This window comes from Tursiops truncatus, chromosome 20 (assembly GCF_011762595.2).
Source record: "Tursiops truncatus isolate mTurTru1 chromosome 20, mTurTru1.mat.Y, whole genome shotgun sequence".
In the NCBI taxonomy this organism is placed as follows: Eukaryota; Metazoa; Chordata; class Mammalia; order Artiodactyla; family Delphinidae; genus Tursiops; species Tursiops truncatus.
Window position 1 is genome coordinate 32,105,141 of NC_047053.1, and position 26,684 is coordinate 32,131,824.

At 39.3% G+C, this 26,684-nt stretch overlaps 1 protein-coding gene across 12 annotated transcripts in view; it reads right to left on the minus strand.

Annotated features, from left to right (window-relative positions):
* Positions 1 to 26,684, minus strand: part of ACACA (acetyl-CoA carboxylase alpha) — a 277,855-nt gene that overhangs the window by 125,871 nt on the left and 125,300 nt on the right. For all 12 annotated transcript variants that reach the window (XM_073797821.1, XM_073797819.1, XM_073797818.1 and 9 more), the window contains 8 exons: positions 22,082 to 22,138; positions 21,791 to 21,835; positions 15,157 to 15,198; positions 13,629 to 13,844; positions 11,767 to 11,922; positions 9,216 to 9,419; positions 4,506 to 4,661; positions 2,804 to 2,950 (listed from right to left, as the gene is read on the minus strand). In XM_073797821.1, the coding sequence (XP_073653922.1) occupies positions 2,804 to 2,950; positions 4,506 to 4,661; positions 9,216 to 9,419; positions 11,767 to 11,922; positions 13,629 to 13,844; positions 15,157 to 15,198; positions 21,791 to 21,835; positions 22,082 to 22,138 (1,023 nt within the window). The remainder of the gene's footprint in view (positions 1 to 2,803; positions 2,951 to 4,505; positions 4,662 to 9,215; positions 9,420 to 11,766; positions 11,923 to 13,628; positions 13,845 to 15,156; positions 15,199 to 21,790; positions 21,836 to 22,081; positions 22,139 to 26,684) is intronic.

Sequence of the window (26,684 nt, forward strand, 5' to 3'; positions counted from 1 at the left end):
ATCTCTTGTTTTACCTGTATTCCTTATATCCATGTGCTAGCTTTGAAACCCAGAAACTCCAATCCTTCAAGGTAATGCAATATCGCCCACCACGATGACCTGGTGGAGCTGTCACCTTTGGAGAACACCACATTATGATGATTTAATGGCCACGTAGCACTGACGCATTTACATTGAGCCTCGGCTCTCAGAACGTTAACAGGTCAATCTTTTATTCCTTTTTCTAATAAAACTATTTCTCAAGGCTCCGTTAGATGCCCATTCTCTTTGGGATAGGACTGATTTGCTCCCAATCTCATCAACATGAGCTCTTTTCCTTCCCCTCACATCATTCTTGGGGTAATATGTAGAGTGCCAAGCTCATGACAAACTTGTCTCTTTGGCCAAAGAAAATTAAACGGCAATTGCTGAAAGTCAACTTGCCTTGATAAAACTGGGCTCAGCACAAGGAAATACATCCTTCTGACACCTCGTCATCTCTTAGGCACAGCTGTCCCTCAGAGTTCTGACTGCTGAAACTCCATCTTTAGATTGGTCAGTCGCTCAGTGGACATGCTTCATTGTACGTTCAAGCTCTTGGTAACCGAGTTGGATACTAATACCCCAACCTCATTCCTGTTGTGCAGGACCCTATAATCTAGCTAAGACCACTGACTGACTTCACCAGCCATGCCGGGCATTAGTCACTAAGTGCTCACAAAAGAAATCAGTCTCACTCCTCCTGAGCTCAAAGACTCAGAAACAGCAAGCTGACACTTAGCTTCAATCCTAGTCAACCATTTGAAGGAAAGGAAAAGAGAACAAAGAAAACAGGCAACTAAGGAGGGAAAAGAGGAGGACAAGAAGAAAGTAAGAACTGACGAAAAGCAAAAAAAATTTCAAATACTATTAGATTTCTAGATTTCAAGATTATTATTAAAGCATTGGGCAAAGGAAAACATGTGGTCCCTGTATTGACGCTACTACTCATAGCCCTAGTCCTATGCTGCTGTTTAAGACATCCTTTTGCACCAAGGTTTGTTGGGTCTTAAAAGGGTTAAAAAAAACCTTTAATTTTTTTTTTATTCGTGTGTGTGTGTGTGTGTGTGTGTGTGTGTGTGTGGTCTTTGGGTACAGAGTCCCGTATAATAAGACTATTTGTATTCATACTGGCAGAGTAAACACTACATGTTCATGCCCAGGCAGCTCTGTGCTTGTAATTTCAGCAAGAACAGAGCTCTGTCCCTCTGGGACTTCACTATTCCCCTAGTCTCCATTCGCTCAAACAGAATGAGAGCAGAGAGAAAGCAGGACAGAAAGATCATGGCAAGAGGTTTCACACAGCACTGCAGCTAGCTTTCACGTGGCCAAAAATCTCATTTTGTGTTTTAATTACATTAGTTAAAAGCGTTTTTCTCGCAGTCCCCTGTTCACAAGGGTGCCTTCCACTCCTGAAGACTCCACTGTTCAATGAATCAGAATTTAAGTCTAGCACAATGAAGCTTTTCTTTGCTGCTGAGGGGTTCACTAAGTAGATGCTACACACAGTGGCATAAACCTCTGCTGCAACTTTGTGTGTTAATGAGTATACATACACCTAGTCTCGTCAAAATTCTAGGCATCCTTTCTCCCCAGCCTCTCGCCTTTGCTACTAGATTAGAAGAACTCCTACAAGTCTGATACTCTCCATCGGGTCCAATGCTTGCATCCATCTTAATACCAAACCATCTACTTTTGGCAGCCACTGGTGTACCTGCTGAACAACCACGCACCTTGTACATATAGGAAATTTTTTTGAAAAAGATATTGCATAAAATGGGAAAAAATTGCATTTATCCCCAAAGGTCTACCCAGTCTGTTTATGGTGAACACTCAGATAGAGATTACTCCTTCTAAGAACGAGATTTATCTAGGGATTACATCTAAGGTTAAAATAAAAACATATCTCATTTGAGGCTTATTACTGTTGTTATCACTGTTGTTATAACTGTACATTAGAAGCATAGTTAGACTCAGGAAGAATCTCAGTGCACTGAGGAGGATGTGGGGTATAGGGCAGAATACGACTTTACATCATTAACAGTGTACTACAGGAGAAAGGAATCCAAAGCTAGAAAAGGCACTCCTGGATAACCGTCAGACACGGGTTCTCTGTTACCTCCTTTTATGTTTAAACCCCTGGTTCTGATTGGGCCCCTTTAAGAAGAAAACATTTACCATGCTCACGACAGTACCAGATGAAACTACCTGAGCACGAAAAAACATATCAAAAACTGTACACCAGTATGCAAAGTAAGTATCCAAATAAGGAAAAACATCAAGAAACATTCTAAATGCTTTTATTATAGAAAACTCTCAAAATTTCAAACATATACAAAAATAGAGAAAATAATCTAGTCCTATGTATCTATCACCTTGCTTCAGTTAACAAACTCATGTTCAATCCTATTTCACCTGTACTCCCACATTCACACCCCCTCATTATTCTGAAGCAAATCCTAGAGATTAGATCATTTTATCTATAACTATTTTAGTATGTATCTCTAACAGAAAACAATACTTTTTTAAAAAGCAAAATTGTAATAGCATTTTAAAAACATGTAATACCATTATCACACTTAAAAAACTACTGATAATTCCTTGCTATCCAGTCAATGTTCTCTGGCTAAAGAATTCTACCAACAGGACTACTATTTCTACCAATAGGACTACTATGCTGCCTATGCTACTCAGATCTTAATACTATTTAATGACCACTCCCATGGAAAGCTGGTACTAGTGGGCACAAAGATAAGAAAGGGGAGAGGGGGACGCAACTACTTGCCTCATTTCCTCCTGGAAGCCTGTTCATGTGGACCAGTTGACCTTGATCATCCAACACAAGCTCAGTGTACGTCAGCATGTCTGAAGGCAGAGGGGGTGATGGAAGGAATGCTTGAGTGGACATAGACTCCCAGAGTTTGATCAGGGACTAAAGGAGGAGAAAAGTTTGACTAATCAGTAACAATTAGCATTTCAACATGAACAAAATAAATATTAAAATATCGTCAGTCTAGTTTTGCTCTTTCTTTTCCAAATGTTCTGCTGAGTGTCTAAACGTTAGACCAAATTCTAGAGCTCTCATTCTCAGTTGAAATAGATTTGTAATTGTCTTTAACATAATGTTTTTTACATGCCAAAAATCAGGCACTTTTCCAACAACATCAAACTACTGAGTGATCATGAATCAGAATGAATCAGTCCCTCTTTAAAAAAGAGAAATCCTAGAGAAACTTGGCTACAGAAGAATAACCAGGAAAGTGACATGACACTCAGCTAATACAAAGTAAACCCAAGAACACAAGAATAGAGTTTCTACTAGAGGTTCAGGGGAAGCATCCTCTTTCTAGTATCTTTTCAAAGCTACAGGCCCATACACGGGAATTAGCTCACTAGAGGTGTATGACTGTAAATGTGCAAATCAAGTCTGCTCAAATTTGAGAAAACAGAGAGACACACCTATCATTTTAAAACCATTTCAATTTCCACTCCCAACTTCATGTTACCAAAAATATTGCTGCATGAAGTGGGAGCTAGTTTAGTTGTTTCTCGGCTTGCCTCAAAGCAACATCTCAAACCAATATGACTCATTCATATTTACAAGTCCAAATCACTGTGTTTATGTCTATTCTATAGGAAGAATTATATAGGATGTGATTTCTTTTTATGGCACTGGCACTGGGGAACAGAATCAACACTCAACTTCTAGGCTAACAACGCCGGTAATACTGAACGAAGGCAGCTATGTTTCAAGGGAGAGACCTTGTAAACAAATGGTTACATAAAGGAAATCTCTTGTATTTCTGAATAATACAGGAAGTACAGAAAGACTATTTACTAAGACCGCATGTATTACTTTATTAAAATTCAAATGTGGTAACAATGGTATTTTTGACTAGGAGACTTGGAAAAATCCTATGTTCACAGATTTTTTTAAGGACAAATTCAGTATTCTTTCGATACACTAGTTTTTATTCAGCTATAATAAATCTCCCACAAAAGAACTGATAATTTAAACTGTGTACCATGAACTCTATATCTATTTGTATATGTTATACATTGATTCTCATCATATTAACCTAGGTTATCAGTTAGAGACCTGGGTTATCTTGGAAAATAGGAAAACGAGAACTCGAGTTTCAAATCTCTTTTTGATTTGAATATAGGCTTTGGAAATAAACACCTAAATGTAACTCCTTACACCGGTCATCGTAAACTACCATCGCAGGCATGTGGTCTCAGTTTACTCTTTTCTACTCAACAGAGGCCTCTATTCTCACCATTCTTCCTGTTAATTCATAAAGAACCACCCAACATCTGAGTCGGCAGTCACAATCCCAAAAGAGATAGAAGTGAGAACAGTGTCAAGATATTTCCTGCCTTTTGGAAGCGCCCTATTCCAGTCTAAGCTGCATCTGATGAAAATTCAGGAAAAATCTTGCCTCTTTGGCACATGTCAGATCTCCCCCACCGTTAGCCACCTTTACCTGCCGAAACATCTCTGGGATATCATATATGTATGTTGTCCCTAAGGACTGTGCCTGGAACCTCTTTGATTGAAGCAGGTCTTTGGTCACATATGGAGTGTTGATTAACATTCCATGTAATGGTCCCTGTTTGTCTCCGTATGCCTGAAACATGATCTGCAGGAAAAAAGAGGATGGCATGGGGAGTTTAAAGACAGGGGGAAAAAGTCAGATCAGCTGCCTAGAGGGACTTTTCTTCACAAATGTTATTTCTTGAAACACATTTTTGGTGGGTTGAGTAGCTAAGATATGCCGCTTAACATTGGGTACATGGTGCTCTCACCTCTCTACAGATTAACCAACTCCAAAAGATGGTATGTAACCAACCACACATCATACTTTTGAAATCAACAAGAAAGCACAGTGTAAGTTTCACATTTCAGAGACAGACTGACAATGCTTGCCTTCTAAAGTGACTTGAATCCCATATATTCAAAAACAAAGCATGTCAACTAACCAGCTAAGCAGTTCTAGTATTTAAGTTGAGGAACAGCTAAGCACTAAAGAGAATTCTGTTCTTTCCCCAGTGGTAGAAGGCCAGGTTGAGGCTCTACCAGGTCACCTACACTTTAGTCTATTTGATTAGAAGGTGCTTCATAAGTACGATTAGCTATATAAAGGCTTCAAAAATTTCTGACACAAATGGATTTCATCCATCCATCTAGCTAGCTAATTCTTGTTAGCTCATAAGACACAGGCTATAGTAAAAAAGAAAAAAAAAATTATTAAAATATATATATAAAATATACATACATATTTCCCCCAGTATACTATGTCTACAACTAGTGAATAGCTCCTGCAATACCTATATTGTCACATAATAAAATCACTACACCAGTTTTTAATTATTTTAACTCAAATATTTCTAGAAGAGTATTTCATATTTCATATATTTAGACAGTTTTATTTGCTTATGAATATTTATAAGGGATGCCATTATTTCAATTCAATTAATATTTATTGAGTGCCCAGAGGTTGTATGACACTAAACTAGGCACTTTATGCATGAATACACAAAACATAGATTCCCAATGCAGTGAATACAAATGCAGATTGGGATGTGAGGGTATGTGTATATACCCACATACTTATTCAGGCCTTAAGTCTACCACTAATGAATAGATTTGCAGATCTGCTAAACAGGCATTAGAAGAGAATTAAGTACTCTCCTATATCCTGGGTACAGTTCAGTTAAGTGAATGCTTAGCCCTTTAGATCAGAGGAACAAATGTGTTCTACTGACTCGTTAATCAGGTCCTATTCTGGGCAAAACTTGTCTTGGGCTGCTTAAAGCCCACCAGAATGGAGCTCCCAATCCTCTTGCACATGACCAATGAAGAAAGTCACCAGGTGGGAGGTAGAATTAGCATTGTCTTAGTAATGTGAGAGGTAGAAATAGTAATGTTTCAAGAGATTCAAAGTGTTACGTGAGGCCAGGGTGTTAGTATGTGAAAACTGGACTTAAGAGGAGATAACCCAAATCAAAATAAGAAAAAAAGGAGCCAAAGCAGTAGGTTCTTGGAACTACATTCCAAGCACATACCTATAGGTCTTATCTTTCTATTAGATAGAAAGATAGGTACAGTTTTGCAAGGTCTGGAATAAAGTCAGGCTGGTCATTTAAGCAATATAACTGTAGGTACTTTCACTGCTGGTGGGAATTTAAAATGGTACAACCTCTTTGGCAAACAGTTTGGCAGTTTCTTATAAAATTAAACATACACTTACTATGACTCAATAATTATACTCATATATTTACTCGAGAGAAATGAAAACATATCTACACAAATATTTGTAAATGAATGTTCATAGCAGCTTTACTCAGAATAGCCCAAACTGGAAAAATAAAGCCTCAAATGTCCATTGACAGGTGAATGGATATAAAAATTTTGGTATATTCACAAAATGGAACACTACTCAGCAATGAAAAAGAACATACCCATAATCCATGCAACATGGATGAATCTCAAAAACACTATGCTGAGCAAAAGAAGCCAGACACAAAATAGTACCTATTGTCTAATTTCATTTACATGAAATTCTAGGACAGGCAAAACTATAATAACAGAAAACAGATCAGTGGATGCCTAGGGCTGGGGCTGCAAAGGAGAATAAGAAAACTTTTGAGGGTGTCAAGGGTTCTCTATCATGACTGTGATGGTAGTTACACAGGTGTGTGCAATTTCACAATGAATTAAACTGCACACATAAAATGAGTGCATTTTATTACATGTAAGTTCTATCTCAACAAAGTTGATTTTGAAATGTATATTTCCCTCTTACACTACACATTGGAAATCAACTGATTTATGCAGTGGATTACTCAGATCTCTCTACTATGACTGCCTGACATCAGTGTTCACTACAGCTAATTCCACAAAGACTATACAAGGGAAATAAGACAATCTGAAACTCAAGCCAGTCAACCTTGCTCCTTGTTGGCAGAAAGAATAAAAAATTATTCTGGAGCAAGAGGTTGATAGCAATGGACAGCATTGGAAGCCTCTGAATGGTCACTTATCTATCTACGTTGTCTATGTTAATTCCATTTTCTACTATAATGGCCATAGTAATTAAAACTGGTAAAGTATATGTTTTACAAGTTCATGAAAACAGGTACACATTTTATTTATCACACACTTTTCACCAGAGGCCATCAAAAGGGCTTCTCTTGCAAAACAATTTCTGATCCCTTCTAATCTGCTCCCTTAGAGCCTGGTACTTACTTATGATGGCACAAATCATAATCATACAAGAGAGAAACTAATTATCCACCTTCTTCCATCATGAGGTAAATTTCTTGAGAAGAGAGACCACTTTTTAATCTTTGTATCCACTGCTTGGTACATTATACGTGGTCAATAAATGTTAAATTAATGAACAAATGAATGAATGATACACATGGTTCTATATTGTTTTAAATTCATATAATGACTCACTAGAGCAAAGAAAGGGAAAAGACAAATTGGCAAGAAGCATCAAGGAGGCTTTCAGGGTGCCAGAACTGAGTTAGAAGCTGTTCCTTTTGTGGTCTCCCTCCTCTAGTCGTGGGCTTGAGTTCCCGCTCGGCAATGGCTGTTGAATCTCAACTGAAGAGCCTCAGGGAGACCCCCTTCCTTCAGGGCTTACTAAACGTGCCAGACCCATGGGAAGAGGGGTGCTCCCTCAGGCTAAAGGCAGCTCATTCATTCTTTCAGATACTTAGTGAGTGCTTATTTTGTGCCAGGCACAGTACTAAGCCCTGATTGAAGGCATCTGCTCCTTTCATGCCCCTGTGTCACAACTACCCAGCATGAGGGAAATCTAAGAGCTTTCTAACAAAAGAAAGGCGGGGGGAATAGTTATGAAGAACAAACGTATTTATCAAAAACATTAAAATCTCAAGTGGCCATCTTATTTTTCACAAGAATAGATCTGCCTTGAAGCCACTGCAGAAGTTAATTAAAAACATCCCTGCCCATGGAAAGCTTTGACTGAAAATGTCTTTAAGGTTGTCCTGAAAACATCAAATGCAGCAAAAAATTATTGAATACTCTTTCTCTTGCTCACCCCTTGCACTCTTGTGCACACTTTCTCTCTGTTTTAACTGTTCACTTCTCACGTGATAGGTTTCTCTGACCATCTAACTGGGAATCAAAGCACAAAATGAAAGGTCGCTCTGACAACTGTCCAAACCTAGAATTTTCATCTTCAAAACACCGGCAAAAAATATCTTTTCTTACTGCTGTTCCCAGATTTAAAAGGCCATATATAAAAACAAGAGACACATAATCTCTTTCTGTCACCCAATGCATAGAACAGAATGAGACCTTTGTGTACACATACAAAGGAGCAAGTTCATCCTTTAATGAGAAGAGAGGCACTTCCCAAGTTCAGGCCAGAGACCTACAATTAACATCCCAGTTCTTAAAAAGATGTGAGCAACGGTGAACTGACCTAAATCCTGTATCATAGCAAATGGCCCAAATATTGAGAAACCAAGGTGGTAAAACAGATTAAAAGGGAATTCTTTGTTATCACAGAACCAATCTACTTAGAAAGTCACTTTCCATTTTCATATTCTCAATTTTTCTATCTGAAAAAATGGGTTAAAGTTTGCCACTTTGCTCTTTTATAGATATATGATACTCTGAACTCTTTGAAGGAAAGATAATGTATGTAAATGGAATAAAGGGTAAATAAGATAAAGTCACTGCTTGATATTGCTAAAGCTATTACTATATTACGTTGAAACTTTCCTTCTTTGAGATATTTCACATTTCAACAACTCCCCTTCCTTTACTTGTCAATGAGTGGTCTAAATAGGCTGAAAATGGGAACAAGGACAAATCAGATCAGAAAAGACAAGACTGCTCAAGTAGCCGAAGAGCCCTCTAAAACAGAGCCCTGAACTGCACAGTTACCTGTGGAGTCGGGTTCACTTGGCACCTGTAGGGCTCACCAGTACATGACAAAAGGTTAAGGGTCTCATAACATCCATGATTAGGACAGTGGCACATCTTATGGGGCAAATGAAGTGTTTCAAATTCATGCAACCCTTTAAGCTAAGAGAGGATAACCCCACTAGGTGAAACAATGGGATTTGTGAGTTTGGGTCTTTCTGTAACAAGGACAAGTGGCTTCTCTCTAGGACCAAGTCAAAACTTTGAGGAGCCTGCTTGACTACTGTACCTGTGCGGTCCTGGAGTCAGTCACTTCCTTGTACAGGCTGATGTCCAAGTAATAGCCAGACTCGTTTGTCAGGAAGAGGCGGATGGGAATTGCTTTTCCAGTTGGTGTCAGGCGAATGTTGATTTTCAGTTCTGCCTGGAGGACACGTAACTTCCACAGCCGACTTCCATAGCGCATTACCATGCTCCGCACAGACTCCTCAATCTGACACAAACACAACGCCAAGCACAAAACTTAAATCCCTTGTAACTAGGACCTGTTTTGGGTCTGCCCATCTTTGGGAAGGGAGGAATGGGAAAAGATGCTGGCTTCCGGAGATGTGTCCTCCATGCATTCCTTACAAAAAGTCACAGAGTTTCTCCCCAACCCTACTCTTGCTTAGAACAAGTCAGGGACAATTTCATGCTGGCCTGGCATTTGAGTGGTTTTCTCTGGCTCACGACACCCAAATCCGCGCAACTCCCTTCCCCTTTCCCAATTATATTCATATTGTAGGTCAAAGATCTGCGATATCTAAAATTACAAATGGGATTTAAGAGAAAGCCCCAAATAAGAATAAAATCTCTAGTTAAACAGCTATTAAGTAGCATTTATATGCACAGTAACTATGTTTCATTGCACTTTCAGGACCTTAAATCAGCATAGCAATTACCACCATGAGCTTTTTTCCATACAATTTTATTAAACTTTATAATATATGCTTCTTGGTAAATTGCACAAATTAAAGAAAGGCAAGTTGTAGGTGGTGCTAGAATGTTCTCTCTAAACAGAGCTCTGAAACTTGGTCACTGCCAAGTCCAACTGGGACTTAAGTAGATGGGGCAGATGTTCCCTCGTTGCTCTAAGCTTTATATCAAGATAGCTTAGTGCCCCTAGTTTTCAGGGGTTGGCGAGTTATTTTAACCAAATGGCCTTAGATGTGATTTTTCCTTATTGACATACTAAAGCAAAAAAGAATTTTTTTCCAATAGCGCTACAGGCAGCTAGGACATACTACTCAAAATTAATGTTTTTCTTAAATTAAGTATCTCTCTAAAATCCTTTCTCAAGTTCTTAGAACATCTTTTTTTTTTTCTTTTTTTTTTTTTGCGGTACGCGGGCCTCTCACTGTTGTGGTCTCTCCTGTTGTGGAACACAGGCTCCGGACACGCAGGCTCAGTGGCCATGGCTCACGGGCCTAGCCGCTCCACGGCATGTGGGATCTTCCCAGACCAGGGCACGAACCCGCGTCCCCTGCATCGGCAGGTGGACTCTCAACCACTGCGCCACCAGGGAAGCCCAGAACATCTTTTTAAAAAATTTCATACCACCCTTCTCTTGTGGCTCTTCAGAAGTGTGTGCTACCTTGTAGTTTTTTTCTGCTCTTAGAATGGATTTCAAGGAGTTAACGTCTCTATTCCCACACTTGCTTGTTAACCAAGAGATATCTATCCATTCTATTTTCGAGGGAACAAAAGTCAACATCTCTATATACAGGAAATTGACAGCTATCTATGATTAGAAAGACAGAGCCAGGGCATATGAGTGTTTGGAGTGGAAACAGAGAGGCTGATAGCAAAAACTCATTGAGAAATGATAGGTCATATCTACAAATATATATAGTTATATAGTGTCCAGGGCACGTTTTAAGTCTTCTAGTTTCATCAGTCCCAGAATGCTCAGGAGAACCTTTACTTAAACTGGATGATGAGACTTCATGAAACTCAATGAGTAGTCCTGTCCTTGGCTTTCCTGACAGACAAAGCAACCAATCAGTAGTTTGGAGTCTTGAAGAAAAAAAGTAGAAAACGATTTCTCAGGTCTTAGATGTTAAGTTCAAAAAGCAAAAGTCCATGCCTACAATAGGAGAAAGGGTTCTCCTATTCAAATTCCAAAACAGCATGAAAAGGTTAGAACAGAAACAGAGAGCAACCTGTCTTTATTACACCTGAGATAAAAGGTCAAGTACAGAATCACCTTGTTTTCCTTCCTTAAATTATATGGAATGCATTTTAGAATAGAGCCTCAGGGAAGAAAACATACATAAATATATGTGGAATTCCATACCAAACAAATTCTCTTTCCATGGAAAAATACTAAAGAGAACTAAGTTAGACACTTTGGGAAGGTGTATTACTTCCCTAAGGCCACCAGGTAACCTGTGAAAAGAAGCAGTCATTTTGCCAAAATGCCCTATAATAGCAAACTTAGTTATTCCAGATGAGAAATCCTAGGGAATTAAATAAAATAGGACTGCTATCGCAGCAAATATCATAAAACAGGTACCAACAGAAGAAGAGGAAGAAGTTTTGCATTTTTCTACTGCAAATAACTGACCAGCATTATTAACATCGTACCACCTTCAGTTTGGGGGTCTGCTTTCAATGGTTATAGCACATTTTTGACACCATCCCAGAAACCCAGTCCTACAACCATTCTGTAAACTTTAAAGATCAAGGGTTCAATCAGCTGACCGAGAGTACCTGTTTCCAGGTCCAAGTGCAAAGAAATATGAATGAATCTCTCTGCTTGTGTTGGCGAGTGCTGGCAGAGAAGCTAAGGAGAAATGTACCTTTGAAGGGTCCATGATGACTGTAGGCACAAAGTTGAGGAAGATGTGGTTGCAGTCAGTCCGGACATTTGTATTATTAAAAGCGACCTCCAACTCATCCATGGCTTCTAGGAGCAGCCGCTCCCCTTCATTTTGTAGATATTCAAAGGAAGCTTCCTATGCAGGAAAGAAAATCACCACCAACATTAATGTGTTTTAAAAGAGGCAATAAAGAAACAGCTGTTAAACACATGAAAGAATGCTCAACATCATTAATCATTAGAGAAATGCAAATCAAAACTACAATGAGATATCATCTCACACCAGTCAGAATGGCCATTATCAAAAAATCTACAAACAATAAATGCTGGAGAGGGTGTGGAGAAAAGGGAACCCTCCTGCACTGGTGGTGGGAATGTAAACTGATACAGCCACTATGGAGAACAGTGTGGAGGTTCCTTAAAAACTAAAAATAGAACTATCATACAACACAGCAATCTCACTACTGGGCATATACCCTGAGAAAACCATAATTCAAAAAGAGTCATGTACCAAAATGTTCATTGCAGCTCTACTTACAATAGGCAGGACATGGAAGCAACCTAAGTGTCCATCAACAGATGAATGGATAAAGAAGATGTGGCACATATATACAACGGAATATTACTCAGCCATAAAAAGGAACGAAACTGAGTTATCTGTAGTGAGGTGGATGGACCTAGAGTGTGTCATACAGAGTGAAGTAAGTCAGAAAGAGAAAAATAAATACCGTATGCTACCACAAATATATGGAATCTGAAAAAAAAAATGATCAGAAGAACCTAGGGGCAAGATGGGAATAAAGATGCAGACCTACTAGAGAATGGACTTGAGGATATGGGGAGGGGGAAGGGGAAGCTGGGACAAAGTGAGACAGTGGCATGGACATATATATACTACCAAACGTAAAAATAGATAGCTAGTGGGAAGCAGCCGCATAGCACAGGGAGATCAGCTCGGTGCTTTGTGACCACCTAGAGGGGTAGGATAGGGAGGGTGGGAAGGACACGCATGAGGGAAGGGATATGGGGACATATGTATACGTATAACTGATTCACTTTGTTATAAAGCAGAAACTAACACACCATTGTAAAGCAATTATACTCCAATAAAGATGTTAAAAAAAAAAAAGAAACAGCTGTTTTACATACTTAAGCAGTAGCATGTCACAAGCCATAAGGCATCTGCTGCAGATGTTATTACCTTTCTCCCTAGGGTCAACCCAATGACTACAGGCAGCAGGGGCAGGCAAGGGTCAGATAAAGACCTGCCAGACCTTCCTCCTGCCTCTTATGTATCCTTTCCTTCCAACAGGTGGAGATGCTGGGCATCCCCAGAGCAGCAACCCCACTAGGGTTATATCTCACATATGGCAAACAGAGCAGTTTAGAAAGGAAATCTGTTTAGAAAGGAAAAGCTGCAGAAAGGTTATAGCTATAGGATGCAGTAACAACTAACACACCAGCAAGCACCTTGCTATGTACAGAAAGCACCCCACCTCTAGATAGGTTTATGATGGGGTCACCTCTAACTTTTCTCCTTATCCTCTATCATCATCTAACCTTCCCTGTGATTTCTCTGTTAGCATGCTTTTTCATTTTCTCAAGCGAGTACTATCATGCTTCCATTACCAAGACAACAAATTAAAGGGGGAAAAAGCCCTTCATTACATAGAATATTTACTTCTGTGAGAGAAATGACTCTCAGACTTCTGCTGGTTATTGGAGAGTAGGATGAAAGGGAACAAGAGCCTTGATTCCAAAGAGGAAAACCTGATTTTGACCCATGCCTGTTTCTCTGTCCCTTTCCTCAGGGATAACTTCCCATTAAAGTACAGCACCCACCTTGGTGACCAGATCAGAATGTCTGATGATTGCACGGACAAAGAACCTGTAGTCTGTCACTTCTGTGCCCACTTCCACCTTGGCTGCTCCAAGGTACAGGTGCATCTTGTGATTAGCACAGGGGATGGCAGTAAGGTCAAAATTTCTCATCCGGTTCAGCTCTAACTGGAAAGCTAGGGCAGGCTCCAGGTGACGGTAGATTCGATCTTCCTCAAACTGAATGCAAGAAAAACAGCTTACAGGAGGCAGTTACAAAATTATATTATGAAAGTGTATGTAAAAGGGATGCTTAAAAATATAAACATAAGCCATGATGTGCCAATGAGTCAAAAAAGGAGCTACATAGGGGCTTCCCTGGTGGCGCAGCGGTTGAGAGTCCGCCTGCCGATGCAGGGGACACAGGTTCATGCCCCGGTCCGGGAAGAGCCCGCGTGCCACAGAGCGGCTGGGCCTGTGAGCCATGGCCGCTGAGCCTGCGCGTCCGGAGCCTCTGCTCCGCAATGGGAGAGGCCACAAAAGTGAGAGGCCCGCGTACCGCCAAAAAAAAAAAAAAAAAAAAAAAAAAAGGAGCTACATACAAGGAAAACGGTAGCGCTTACATAGGATTAGGCACTAAAGTCCTTGTTTACTTTGCAAGCTTTCATCATTTATGCTTTTACAAGTGGTGATGCTCTCCATTAAAAACAAACAAAAACCACCAATTCCCTCAGATTTCCTGTAGCATTTAAAGCCTTCATAATTCATTTTTTTAAAACAGTAAACCAGACTGCTTCACATTAATGTCTATTTCACATACCAATATTTCAGTTTTACCCAACGAGTCTAAAACGCTTACGGGTCAGTTTTACCCAACGAGTCTAAAACGCTTACGGGCAGGTCTTATACTCTTATCATTTCTGGCAGAGTAAAAAGGACATAGTAAATACTTGGAAAACAAACATCATACAATTTTTTAAAATAGAGATATTTGGCTCTAGACATCCTGTATCCATACATAATTATTTACCTACCTTTTTAAAAAGTTTTATTGACATTTACTGTATGTTTTGTTGAAACTAGACATGTAAAGGGTATATGTCCATTGAGTGAATGGAGAGAGAGAGCCAAAAACATAAGCTGGTAGTAGGAAGAAAGCAACATGGTCTGAAATTTTATATTTTAAAATTGAAAAACAAATGCTCATAAACAAGACTTGAGGATAAACGAACTGTCTGTGGGTGACAAGAATAATCCTACTAAGTACAGTAGCCCTTTAATATTACATCATCAGGATTATCCTAAGGCATAGAGATGATTTTGAAAGCTATCACTTTCTTTGGGTAGGTCAATACATTTGATTGTTTCCTAAACCAAACTCTTTCAGAAGGGAGCCTTTATTAGTTCTAAGACAGATGTAAGGCAAAGGGAAGCATACGTTCAATTAGAGGAAGGAGAATGGCAAGAAATACGGCAAAGATAAGCTACTCTTGGGCTTTTAAGGAAAAAAACAAAGATTAAAAAAAAAAAGAGGAAAAAAATCAGTTCTTACCTTATCCCTTGCTCGGAATGTGAAAAACTTAGGGAATTCTCTCTGTGTTAAAGAAGTGGGGGAAATGTGTCAGTCCTTCATATATATGGCTCTTTGGGGATAAATACATAGTACAGAAACTGTCAAGCATCTAGAAAACAAGTGCCTAGAAAACATGTTCCTTACCTGGGCTTGGCCTGGGGAATATGCACGATCCTCTGGGTAACCATCACTTTGACCCCACTTACAAATTTGAGAACCACCACACTATTAACCTAACTTTAATAGCTACCCTCTTCTAGGGAAAGAAAAAATAGGTATTTTTTCATCTCCCAAGTGGAAAAAGTCTTCTTGGGTGTTGCTCTTGGCAGAACCTGGCAAATAAGACCAATACACCTGAATTCTGCAGCACTGCAATAGCAGTTACTGGACTGATTTCCCAAGTTTCTCCTTAAGAAACTCTTAAAATGTAAACTAGCCAGACAGCATAGAATCCCCAATCCATGTTTTTTTTCCTCATTCACTCTTAAGTCAATAATTTCAAAGGTTTAAACAATGACATTTCAAGACAAAGAAAAGCGCAAGATGTTACTTTGGTTCATACCACTATATGTATAGGAAAGAATGGGGTGGAACTAGTGAACGTGTAATCATTAGGTCTTACTGCTCTTTTGCAGGGCATTACACAAGAAAGCAACCAATTTACTAGAACCTTATTAATTAACAAAGATGAATTCAATTAGCAGAGTCCATTAGTTTCTGAAATCTAACTTATTAACACCAAATACCCCTGTTTCTCGGATGGGAAGCTCTACTGGCAGTGCTGGAATCAAGTCATTACTATTTGCCTCTATAGGAGGTTTTATTAAGGCATCTTCTTCATCATGAGTTCAATGTAATCAAACACTTATTGGTACAAGGCAGAGAGACCAGGACTAGCTGCCTACATACCCCTCAATGAACTTCAGGAACCATGAAGGAAACATGAACTGAAAGCCTTGTAGGTGGCAGGCGCTCTCATGTGTTGACCGCCGAATGCTCTCAACAACTTCTTAGCAAAGTATTGTGACCCCCAAAGGTGAACTTGGGTCTGTCTAATGCCAGAGCCTGTGCCCTTTCATCTCTACCTCTTAAGTGTAGGGTGTCACCTATCTATTCTTCCCCTCTCTGTCTCCTCCCCCCCCCACCCCCACCCCCAGCTGTGCCATGCGGCTTGTAGGACATTAGTTCCCTGACCAGGGACGGAACCCGAGCCTCCTGCAGTGGAAGTGCGGAGTCCTCACTACTTCCCATCAGGGAAGTCTCTCTATTCTTATTTTAATCCAAATTCCTTATTTAGAGGACTTCTCTTTCATGAGACAAAAAACAAAAACCCCAGAAATTAAAACTTTAAAGAAAAAAAGCAAAAAACAAAGCAAAACTTGTGGCTCTTGAGTTGATGGAGAACTTCTTGAATACTTTCCACAGGTCTTAGGCTTCACCTTAACTAAAGCTTGCACAGTTAATAAATCTTTTTACATTTTCCTTGGCATTTTAACTGTAAAATGGCATTCAATAGGCTTCTAGGAGCTTGTTGAGCAAGGCTGGGAAACCACTTGTCCAGGCTTGGGTCTTTAAAAGCCCTTTGAAAGTGGATTTACACAGCACTGATCTTTTACTGATGGTGTTTTGTCCTAAATAATTCTCTAATTCCCCCTGAATGATAATGAAGAGCATGGGGATGACTTCAAGGTTAAGCAGGAAGATGTTGAGCTGAGCTGTCAGCAGATTTCATGCTCAGGGCTTTATACAGTCTCTGTTTTGGTTTTATTCTCAAGAGGTATGGCTTTCAGAGCATTAGCTAAAAAGTAACACAAGTCAAAAAAGGAAGGGTAACAAAGTCCTTCCATGAAATTTTCTGAAAGAAAAGTCAAGAAAAGTAATGATACAATCTTTCAAGCACACACTCCTCTATTCCTCCATAACTTTAATTAGTTAACTAAAATAGTTATTTAGTATACCATTTACTCAAGTGTGTACAGTGGTAGGAACAAAATGATTTTCCTTCAAAAACATAACAAAAGTAAGCAAGAAACATTTTATTTACTACTAATGCAATTAAGAAAATGTATAGTAACTGAAAGGCACAAAAAGCAAACAAGTGAATGGAAATAAATATCTTTACTACAAATAATGAAAAAGACTGACGAATTCTTGGCAGAGGTGGGCAAAGACTACCAATCGGAAAAATCACTTTCATTAAGGTTAGCTAAGAAAAGGTGTTATGAGGACTTCCCTGGTGGCACAGTGGTTAAGAATCCGCCTGCCAATGCAGGGGACACAGGTTCAACTCCTGGTCTGGGAAGGTCCCATATGCCGCGGAGCAACTAAGCCTGTGCGCCAGAACTACTGAGCCCACGTGCCGCAACTACTGAAGCCCGCGCGCCTAGAGCCCGTGCTCCGCAACAAGAGAAGCCCCTGCTCACCGCAACTAGAGAAAGCCCCGTGCAGCAATGAAGACGTAACACAGCCAAAAAGAAAAAAGGTGTTATGAGATGACATGAACAAATGTTCTTAAACTTTTGAATAAATTTTTAGCTCCACAGTAAAGTCCTCAATTTAGCATGAAGCATTCAGAACAGAAGATGGCAAGAACTTCCATGCAACGGGAAACCAGGATTAATGAACAATTCTTCAAGAGATAGGGAAGTCTGAGGACTTTTATAGAAAGTCACTTTTTTTTCGCATTCAAAAATCACAGAAATACAGAAAACACAGAAAAGAAGAAATCCAAAAGTCTGATTCTGTAGTTTTAATAAATTCCTTCATCCTACCACATCCTCACACGGCCAATTTTTCCACTAACAGCATTCATGCTTATTCCATCACTAATGTAATTGCTTTCCAGGCATTCTACTAGTGTTATAGGCAAATATCATAATTGAATGTACACAAATAAAAACCCTCTTAGTGTGCTGGTACCAAAAAACAAAAGAATGCAACATTTCTCGGGAAGAAATTATACCCCTGCTGTGTTCTAATCAGCCAACCATCATCAGGACAATCAAAATAATTTGCCTAAATTAGCCAATCAAGACACCCTGCAAATCAGAGAATGTGAAAACCTGCAACAGAAAACATCATAGCTGATTATGATACTAATAATCGTGTTAAAAACCTAATGAGATGAAGAAATTGGAAGCTTGCTGGTGCAATTCTCTTTTACCTCAACACACTGAGAACTAATTATATAGACTGTAATTAAAACAAAATCTCAAACCAAACCTTCTGAAAAACAAATAGTTGATCCACTAGCAAACAGAACTACCATTTTTTCCCCAGCTTTATTGAGATATAATTGACATATCAATTATTTTTAAAGAAATGAACTACTAACCATGATAACTGTTTTCAATAGCGGGCTCTTCCTACAGGCACAAACGATCCAAAACGTTTAAAGTGGGAGTCACTCACATAAAATCAGTAAAACTGCAAGTATCTCCTAGGTGATTTACAGCAGAATTTTTTAAAATTTCATGAAATCTTACAAACAAGAAACAAAAGGAAACTTACAGATGAAAAAGTGATTTGGAATCTCATCACGTGGTTTAGACCTAATGCTTTGTTTAGGTGGCAAAGGGTAAGAAATCCGAGAAATATGCATTTTAGTATCCTTAACAAAACTTTGCTGGAAAAAATATGGAAAGCTTCCTGAAGTAATACTTATATTCCAATTAAACGCCTCCTGCTGCACTTTTTGGAATTCTAGATGTGAAATGTGAATGAAATGGATAAAGACAATACTCATAAAACTAGAGAACTGCAGCTTAAATAGCTGCAGAAATTCAAAGAGCCTGTTCTTTTGCTTTCGAGGCTACAATTTTTTTTTTTAATATGAAGAAGATATTTACAAGGCTAGACTTGTTTTTCCTCAAACTTTCTGTTTAAATAATCAATGTTAAGCAATTACGCAAGTCCCATTATGGGTACTCGATTTAATTAGATGGTTATGGAAACAGACTCAACACCAAGCCTCCTTAATGCTGGTGACTACTGCCCGCTCAGAACAGTCTCCACGTAGAACCAAGAGACTTAGGCAGCAGCAGACATTCAGCTGAACAGCTCTTTGGGGACTGTGGTGATTAAACAATGAAGTTTTGGAAATAATTCCAGCCTTCGCTGGCATGTGAATAAACACCTAACAATAAACACACTCTCTAGGAACACCCATGCGGTCTGGCCCTCTTTTGCCTTTTTCTGGTTCTGAAGCAGTCTGAGAGACGATGATTATGTAACAGCACGGCTGCCTCCTTCCACACCAGCCAATGTTGTTCTTGAACCAAACTTGGTAACCGTCCTCCTCTCCTTGCCCCTTCCTGCGCACATTCCCTCTTCTACTCAATAATATAGGGATTTCGCAGTGTAGAACAGGGGAGGCTGCATACATCACAGTGGATTACCAAGAAGCCAGAGAGGTCAAGGGATTCATCTCTAACACTTCCAGAAAGCTTCCACTTTTTCACACTATACTAACTATGGGCGAAGCACACAAGATGACATGACAGAGACTAAGCGTCCTTCAAGCTACCACCAGCAGAGGAACTCAGAGCAGCACCAGGACAGTGAGCCCCAGATTTGTACAACTCCTGCCAAGGATTCCTGGATATTGAAGATCCTGGCCAGAGTTCAGTAATAGTTGCCCTTGCCCCATGTGTAACCGCTAATCATTTCTCAGGGGCCTAACATAAAAACACCCCAACTCCTCAGCCATCCAATTCTTCAGAGCAAATCCAGACCATACCTAAAACCTTAATGTTCTCTATGTCCTAAAACAACCTTTCCTACACTTATGACAAATCAAGTCACTTGATAATTTAACTGATTTCCCATTTGATGCCACTACAAATAGAAACTGTACGATGAGTCCCAGAAAGACCCCCTGCTGGGCTCATTTCCTAGCAGATTTTGCTTAGACATGTCCCTATTCAACCTAAATCCAGAAATATTAAGAGAGCAGGGAGAAAAAATGTTTTAAGTCTATAGATGTATTCTAGGACAGGATATAGATTCAAAGATAGAAAGCATCAAAAACAAAAAAAAACAATGTCCGTGAGAATTAAGTGCTTTGGCTTTAAAAAAATTTTAGTGGAGAGTTTTAATTTATCATAGAATGCTTATTATAAAAAACCAGTTCATGTGCTATAGAAACAAAGAGACTGTGTCTGAACCATTAGGGAAAAGGAAAACAATTTTACAAATTCAGTATTATTCCCCAGAATAATGCATTATTCCAAAGTCAGTTACAAAAGAAAAAAAATCACATTAACACTAAAGAACCTAGCCCAATACTCTTCCCAGATCCAGCATGTCTACCTGAGTTCTGATCAGCATCTACCAGCTATAGTTTTTATTCATGGGCTCTCATACTCTATCCCCAAGTATCAATTTTATTCTCTAAGCTCCTTATTTTTTTTCCTAAAGCCGCAGGGTTCTCTTTAAGCTCCTCATACTTCTCCACGGCCTCCAGTTTCCTATCTACAGTTATTGATTGATATATATCTGCACTCTGCTTGATTTCCTGACATCAATGACACAGGGGCATTGTGGAGTCCACAACATTTCCTAAAGCGTTTTAGAAAATCCTAGCTCTTTAGCCTGCAGGCTAGGCTCTCTTGTTTCTCTATAGACTAGACCAACAAGGTGAACCGTGAGAAGGAAAACAAAATGTCAAGTGCTAGAGACCTAATAAACAAAAGGGCAATAAAAGCAATCACACACAGGTCCTTGAGCTTAGGAAGTCCCTTCCAGCATCCCAAATGTTCTCTTCATCATTGCCATCGAGCAGGGCTTGAAAACTAACTTAATCATCTTAATTGCTAAAAACAAAACAAAATAAAATTCTCATCAGAAATATTAAGACTTCTTAATATCCTTTGGAATCTTACTTCACCACATTAGGATCAATTTTTAAAGAAATATTGTGACTCCAATCAGCCATTCTGGAGAATGACATCTTGACTGCAAACTGGATTTTTGACCTCACTGGTATAATCACATTGCGTATGACCATACACATATACACCACAGTTCAGATGTCAGGCTATTAACTTAGCTCTCTTTATTAAAATTTTTCAATAAAAATTTTAAACTCATAAATATTAGTAGTTAATTCAGTTAAATGGGAGAAAAAGCAACTTAATTTTTATTTATTTCCTCCTCCTAGAATTAATGTAAGATGAAAACACCAACTTGGGTTCTGTTAAGGCATTTTAAATAATAAGTGATTGTTCTTCAGAACTGACAGTTCTCAATAGCAGAACTTGAATCCATCTTTGGTAGAAGCCAAGACCCCAAGTACAATTGGCAGTCCTTGATTACTGATTCGCTGTGTGCACAGAAGAAATTAGTAGTTAGCTCCTGCTTCTACCTTATTCGTCTGGATAAATGCATGTGCTCATTCTTAACTATTTCTCAGACATATACTGAGAATTCATTATAGGGTAGAAAAGGAGGAGAAAAAAAACCCTTTAGTTTGAATACGCTATAGAAGAACTGAATATTCATTATAATACTTTTTCAAAGAAGAGGGACCGAACATCAGACCAGCCCTTCTAAATAATCAGCAGGTAACAGATAAAACAGTAAGTAATCTTTCACCACTGTTGCTCTTACTTACATGAAATCTCTGATCCACCTCATAGTTGACCTGTTTTCTGAAATCCTTTCAAATAAAAGACAGAAAGGAAGGAAAAACAGAAGAAGAGGGCAATTAGTAATAAAATTAAAAACCAATTGAGGAAAAGGTGATGACTTTAATGCTTTTTCTTGATTAAATTTATACCAAAACAGTTATTTCTTTGCATAAATTCTACAAGTAAGCATATGATTATAATTCCATTTTTCACTTTTAAAGTTCTAGCAGCAGCATAAGAAATATTAAAGAGATGCATAATTCACATGCCAGTACCTTTTGTGCAACCAGGAAAGTAAGGCGCCGGATCCCATGCTCAACCAGGGTAGCTTTCTACAAACAAACATGCAAAAACAGAAGCTAGATGAGATCTCCATTCATCCTAAATTTTAGCCCATTCAGTCCTCAGAAGGCTGTGATTGCACTAAGCGCTGTTTTGGGTATCTATGTCTTGACTCAGTATCTTCAAATTTGCACGTAAACAAATCTCAACCCGGCTCCTGGGAATAAGACTTACAGAATAGGTTTTAAATATTGACCTGGACAAAACTGAAAGAGAACTCTGGAGGAGAAAAGGTCACATGAGGCCACCTAAATTCTCTAAGGACTGATACATATCAAGGTAGATCTTAACACAATTTCTGCTTATAGAAATTACACTGGTGGGCTTGTATTTAAATGTGAAGATCAATACTGATATAGAAGCTAAACGAAATCAGGTAGAGGGAAAAGAAGAAATTCCATAAAACGGAAAATTCAAGTACTAAACTGTTACTTAGACTATAGACATCACCTACCATCTGATACAGCATTCCCAGAATTCGACCTAACAAATCCTAACCTTTTCAGCTCTAAAACATTTCCTCCCTACTTTATATGAAGGTATTTTAAAAAAGATTCTCTTTAAAAGTTGTTAAAAACAATGTCTAACAGGCTTTTAAATTTAGTGATTATTCATACTTCCGCTTGGTACAGGCAAGCAGTATATTAGAAGAGACCAGCAGTTTCAAGACAGCCCCTTACGTGAGTCTTGGGCCTTTGGCTCTAAGCCTTCCTCTATCCTGTACTGCTCTCTCATCTCAAAAGGCAGAGACAAAGAAACAGATTAATGAGCTAAGTAAAAGACATGCTCTTAAAGGTCCCTAATAAAGAGGGGCTACATGGCAGCAAGTAGAAAAGCAATCCCACCCACTGAATGACCTGAAAACATACATGAATAACACAAATAGAAAAAATATGTGGACTTTCACAACCTACACCCGGACTTTAATTTTATCACATTCTTTAACCGAGAGATATATCCATAAGCCAATTCTTAACTTTCTTGATATTATATAGTTTTTAAATCCAATTTGGCTACCCCTCATAAACAAGCACATCCCTGGACCATTTCTTCTTATTTTTCCTTTTTTACTATGGCATTGCTTAGTAACAAAATTAACAGGATAAGCAAAAGATAACTGGAAAAAATTAATTTCCTAATAATAAATTCCCAGGTCATATATAAATAAATTTTGGTTTAACTACATTTAAAAATGATTGGGGGACTTCCCTGGTGGCACAGTGGTTGAGAATCCGCCTGCCAATGCAGGGGACACGGGTTCGATCCCTGGTCCAAGAAGATCCCACATGCTGCGGAGCAACTAAGCCCATGCGACACAACTACTGAGCCTGTGCTCTAGAGCCCGCGAGCCACAACTACTGAGCCCATGTGCCACAACTACTGAAGCCTGTGTGCCTGGAGCCTGTGCTCCGCAACAAGAGAAGCCAATGCAATGAGAAGCCGGCGCACCGCAACAAAGAGTAGCCCCTGCTCACCACAACTAGAGAAAGCCTGCGTGCAGCAACGAAGACCCAGTGCAGCCAAAAATAAATTAATTAATTTAAAAAAAAAGATTGGTATCATACCCATTAGGGTAAATAACCAAGTATTTGTAGTATAAGAAAAGAAAGGGAGGAAGGGAGGAAGGGAGGGAGGGAGGGAGGAAGGAAGGAAGGGAGGAAGGGAGGGAGGGAGGAAGGGAGGGAGGGAGGGAGGAAGGGAGGGAAGGGAGAGGGAGGGAGGAAGAAAGAGGTGGGGTGGGGCGGTTGGTGGTTCTCTGACTCTCAGTGTGCCAAGGAACAGAAACATTTCTTCTGACACCAACAAAGAATTCCACTACAGCCAAGTCCTTCAGAGACAAGCATCAATAGCTATGTTCTGGCCAGGGAAGAAAATAACTTTAATAATGCCATAATTTAAAATCAAAATTGTTATTGCTTTAAAAATTCCACAAGTGGCTGACAATAACAGCAGAGCAACAGGATTCTGATTACATTGTAATAATGCGGGTCTCACAGCAAGTCCACAGCTATTACCCAGCGATTAGGCGTCAGCACCTGGAGAAACTCCATTTACACTGGCTGCTTCAATCTCCTCCACAAGTCATTTACAAATATATGATCCTAATTTCTATGAGAGAAAAAAAGACATGCTGGGACTAGAAGATTATTTGGACAATTTGGATCAACCTATTTGATAGTTTAATGTGTGCTTAAAAAAAAAAAACTTTTTCTAAACTGCTAGGAGCATGATCATGAAGTGAAAAACAAAACTAGTTATCACCTCAGCTTTTTTAAAAATTGCTTTTGCTTCCTTTTCTTTTTTATATTTTTTTCACAACAAGTAGGTGAAAATGCCTAATATGCCTGGGTAAGCACGGCACGTGATGCACTAAATAGCTTCTTCAAGCTTGGAATGTTGGCACCGTCTACCCTTTCCCTACTGAACAGCCACAGGCAGACTCTGGGTTTCTCTATGCCTCAGTTTACAAGTCCAGTAAAGGAAAAAGGTAATTTCTTATCATCAATTAATGTTACAAATATACATAGTGAAAATGAAGAAACTGCCTCTTTAAATCAAAGTGTGATGATATATGTCACTTAGAACTGAGGGTAATAAAAAGCCTAAAGTTGAGGTCAAAACAATCAATTAGTGCCTCAAAACCTGGGAAGGAACTCTCACAGATTATTCCATCAAGCAACAGCATTAGTAGCCATGCACAACATTAGGACTCTTCCAAGTAAGGTCACCTTGGTCACTGGTCTCAGGTTAATTTTATGTGGTCATGCATGAGTCAAGGGCAAGAAGGAAGTTAGATTTCTCTTCTAAAGAAAAATTCCGAGGCATGACTCCTACTTTTACTTCTCTGGAAGGACCTTTCCTCACCACAATCCCACAGTCAGTTCATGTGCTGTGACAGCATCATGGGGAAAATGCTATGACACACATTAAGCATAAAATTACCATCTTTTCCTGGGTATCAACCATTAGCGTTATATGATGTGAATGTCTATGGCACTAATTGTTTATACTGCTGAATTAAATTTTTTAAAATCTATTGAGGGGCTTCCCTGGTGGCACAGTGGTTGAGAATCTGCCTGCTAATGCAGGGGACACGGGTTCGAGCCCTGGTCTGGGAGGATCCCACATGCCGCAGAGCAACTGGGCCCGTGAGCCACAACTACTGAGCCTGCGCGTCTGGAGCCTGTGCTCCGCAAAAAGAAAGGCCGCGATAGTGAGAGGCACGCGCACCGCAATGAAGAGTGGCCCCCGCTTGCCACAATTAGAGAAAGCCCTCGCACAGAAACGAAGACCCAACACAGCAAAAATAAATTAATTAATTAATAAACTCCTACCCCCAACATCTAAAAAAAAAAAAATCTATTGAGTTCTTTCTTTATGACAAGCACTACAGACTAGGTGCTTTCCATTCAAAGAACACACATAGGTCTTGTCATTAAGGGCAGTTGAGGAAGGGTACTTTGGCAACTATCGTAATGAAATATAACTGTAGATGATCATTTTGAACATTAGACTCTAAGCATCTTCAGGGCTAGGAATGTATTATTTACTAAAGCACCTAGATCTGTGCCCCCTAGAGCTGGCATCAAAGCCTTAAGTTCTAGTTTTTGCTCTATCATCTACCAGCTGGTGATTAAAGGGCCTTAATCTCTCGAGCTTGAGCTTTTCCCCAGATGTACAATTGAAATAATTCCTGAATAATCTAACCCCGTGGGACTGTGGTAAGGTGCAAATAAAAAAATTTATACAGTCTTTAAAAATAAAAAGTATTATTATTGTTAATCAATTTATGCTGACCAATTAGAAATTCAAGGGAGAAGAATACATTTTAGTTAGGGTTACGCAGAGAAGTCCTCATAAAAGAGGGAAATTTTGAGACAGTTCTTAAAACAAGCAGGATTTAGAAAGAAGCGGGGGGCGGAGAGAAGGGAAGGAGGGAGGGAAGAAAGAATGAAAGAGGAAAACATTCCAGATAAGGGGCAGTAGAAGAGATCAAGCAAACAAGGTAGATGAGATAAAGACTTAGGTCTTTTCATGGAACAGCAAAGGCTAGATTGTTAGCCTTCATTAATAGGCTGATGTCAAATATCAAGGTAAGGAGGTATCCTGAAGGCAAGAGAGAGTCACTGTTGAGTGGGAGAGTAACTTGGTAAGGGGGCATTTTAGACATTTAATTTTGTGGTAGTGAGCAGAATGGAAACTATCTGGAGGGGAAGGGTGAGGATCACAAGTAAACCTGTCGCAGTGTCTCAGGTATAAGGTGAGGAAGGGTCTAAACTAGAAAGATGGCAGTGGAAATTTAAAACCTGAAAAGAAGGGGGAGGAAGGAAAGGTGGGTAGGAAAGGAGGGGTAGAATAATGGAACAGCAAACAAAAGGAAGAAGTCAATGATTTCTGCATGACTGGGGGTAAAGGGTTTGGTTACTTGGTTTTTTTGTTTTTGTTTTTGTTTTGTTTTTGTTTAGGGGAGAGGGGGGACCAGAAGAGGTGAAGGAAAATGATAGGAATTTACATTTAAACTATATGGAGTTTGAT